The sequence below is a fragment of the Aphanomyces astaci genome, assembly GCF_000520075.1.
Source record: "Aphanomyces astaci strain APO3 unplaced genomic scaffold supercont1.574, whole genome shotgun sequence".
NCBI classification, from domain to species: Eukaryota; Oomycota; class Saprolegniomycetes; order Saprolegniales; family Verrucalvaceae; genus Aphanomyces; species Aphanomyces astaci.
Window position 1 is genome coordinate 1 of NW_009798837.1, and position 2,342 is coordinate 2,342.

Sequence of the window (2,342 nt, forward strand, 5' to 3'; positions counted from 1 at the left end):
ATACAAACGAGGATACCGCCATGACAGCGTTGGCAGCAGCGTTGGGTCCGTGGCTGAACGCTTGGGGGTTGTCCCGACTGCCGAAACTGTTTGCATGTTTGCCGCACATGCAACGGGTTGTGATGTTGGTGGCTATTTGGAACAATCGACTTGACGTCGTCCAGTACCTGCACAAGACAGTTGGCCTCGAGTGGTTCCAAGGTGACAAGCTGTTGGACGTAGCCGCCCGCTGTAACCACTTGGGGATGGTGCTATACCTGCATGAACATGGATGTGGTGGATGCACCGCCGATGCCATGGACGCCGCAGCTGGCAACGGCAACTTGGCGATCGTCCGGTACTTGCACCAACACCGTGGGGAAGGCGGGACGAAGCACGGGTGTTTTGAATCAGCGAAGAATGGCCATTTGGACGTGCTAACGTATCTCAATCAACATGTCACAGCCATCGACCACAACGACGAGGGGTGGATTAATGTGTTTGACGAGGTGGCAACGAATGGACATTTGGAAACTGTGCAATACCTGCATCCGTACGTCGAGAAATGCACCTCAAGTGCCATGGACGATGCAGCGAAGAATGGTCATTTGGATGTTGTCCAATGGCTTCATGCCAACCGCCACGAAGGATGCTCCTACGAAGCCATGTACAACGCCGGGAAGCACGGACATTTAGAAACGGTGAAGTTCTTACATCAACGTCTAACCGAAGGGTGTCGCTGGCGTCAGGCTTGGACAAAACCCTCTCCTTGGTTTTGCGAAGCACTCATTGAGTCTTGGATAAAACCCACTCCCTGGCTTTACGAAACACTCAGTGCTGCGGCTGGGAACGGACAATTAGAAATGGTGAAATATTTGCACACCCACCAACTGTCCAAGTCGTCGACAACCGCCATGGATCGGGCAGCGGAAAATGGCCATTTGGACGTTGTCCAATGGTTGTTTCGCCATCGAACCGAAGGCTGTACCAATGATGCGGTGGATTGGGCAGCGAAGAACAATCATCTGGACGTGGTGCGTTGGCTGGTTGAACATTGCGGTGTCACAGGAACGAAGTACGGCATGGACTGTGCGGCGGCACACGGTCACTTGAGTGTTGTCCAGTGGTTGCATGAGCACACCACGGTGGGTTGTACAGTCGCAGCGATAAACAACGCTGCAGCAAACAACCACATGGAGGTAGTCGAATGGCTCCACATGCATCGAAACGAACGTTGTACGGCCGATGCCATGGACTTGGCGGCTGGAAATGGCCATTTGGAAGCAGTTGAATGGCTGCACGACCACCAAATGGGTGGATGTACGACCAAGGCCATGGACTGGGCCGCGTATGCCGGGCATGTACATGTCCTCCAGTGGCTTCGAGTGAATCGATCCCAACGATATACAATCGACGCCATGGTCGATGCTGCATGCATGGGTCACTTGGATGTCGTGGCTTGGCTTTTTGGTGTGCCTGAATTGTTGCACGGAGACTTCAACAAAATGATCGAAGTGGCGTTGTTGCACACCTTCCAACACGACCACGTCCACGTGGTTCATTGGATGTTGCGCCACTCCACGCACCTGTCGAGGACCCTCGAGAACGGCTGCTTTGTGTGCGTTATTTATGTTGCACATAACGAGCCACCGACGCGTCGTATGTTCGACCTCATTCGAGCCACGAAAAATGGCGGCGATTTGCGGTATGCGTGCAACCCTTGCATGGTCAAAATGGAGCGGATGGTTGATTGCCCGTGCAACGCACAACTCAGCGTCTAACTTATACTGTACCACAAAGTTAAGGATAGTATTGCAAGTGTTCCTTCGTCATTCCTTGGTTTAGGATGTTGTTCGCATTCCCATATTGCACTACTGTATGCCACCTGATCAAATTGGTTGCCTCGAGTTGCATTAATCGTTATTTTCTTGTGTCGTGTGGGTTGGCTAAAAGGGGTACTGGCCAATGCAACGAGAAGAGCTGGTCTGGATACCGCAAGTGATGTTCCGTCAGAATACTATCTGACATCTTTTCCTTTTTCTCCAATTTCCCAAAGTCACTATAAAACTTGACACCATAAGTTGGTCGTGAAATGTCAGGATGCCTCTACTTTTTTCTGAAAATTCCAAGATATCTCAAATGCACAAGTGTCAGGAAAAAAATACGCCAAATCGGCGAATTCTATTTCTGTCACGAATTCCATTCTTTGACTTGAATGTCAAAGAATAGAATTTGTACAAATATGTGTGTCTAGATGCCTCAGAAACTAGAAAGCACTCGTCCAGAATTTGTACTCAAATGCTTCGAAAGTGGGTATATGTTTTTATTTCAGTATTCTGATTGGCTGCTTTGTGTTGGTCATA

The 2,342-nt window shown here is 50.0% G+C and overlaps 1 protein-coding gene across 1 annotated transcript; it reads left to right on the top strand.

Moving 5' to 3' along the window:
• Window positions 1-20: 20 nt before the first annotated feature.
• Window positions 21-1,760, top strand: H257_19420 (hypothetical protein; the record flags this gene model as incomplete). Its single annotated transcript, XM_009848565.1, has 1 exon — window positions 21-1,760. The coding sequence occupies one exon, from the start codon at window positions 21-23 to the stop codon at window positions 1,758-1,760; it is 1,740 nt and encodes a 579-aa protein (XP_009846867.1).
• Window positions 1,761-2,342: the final 582 nt, after the last annotated feature.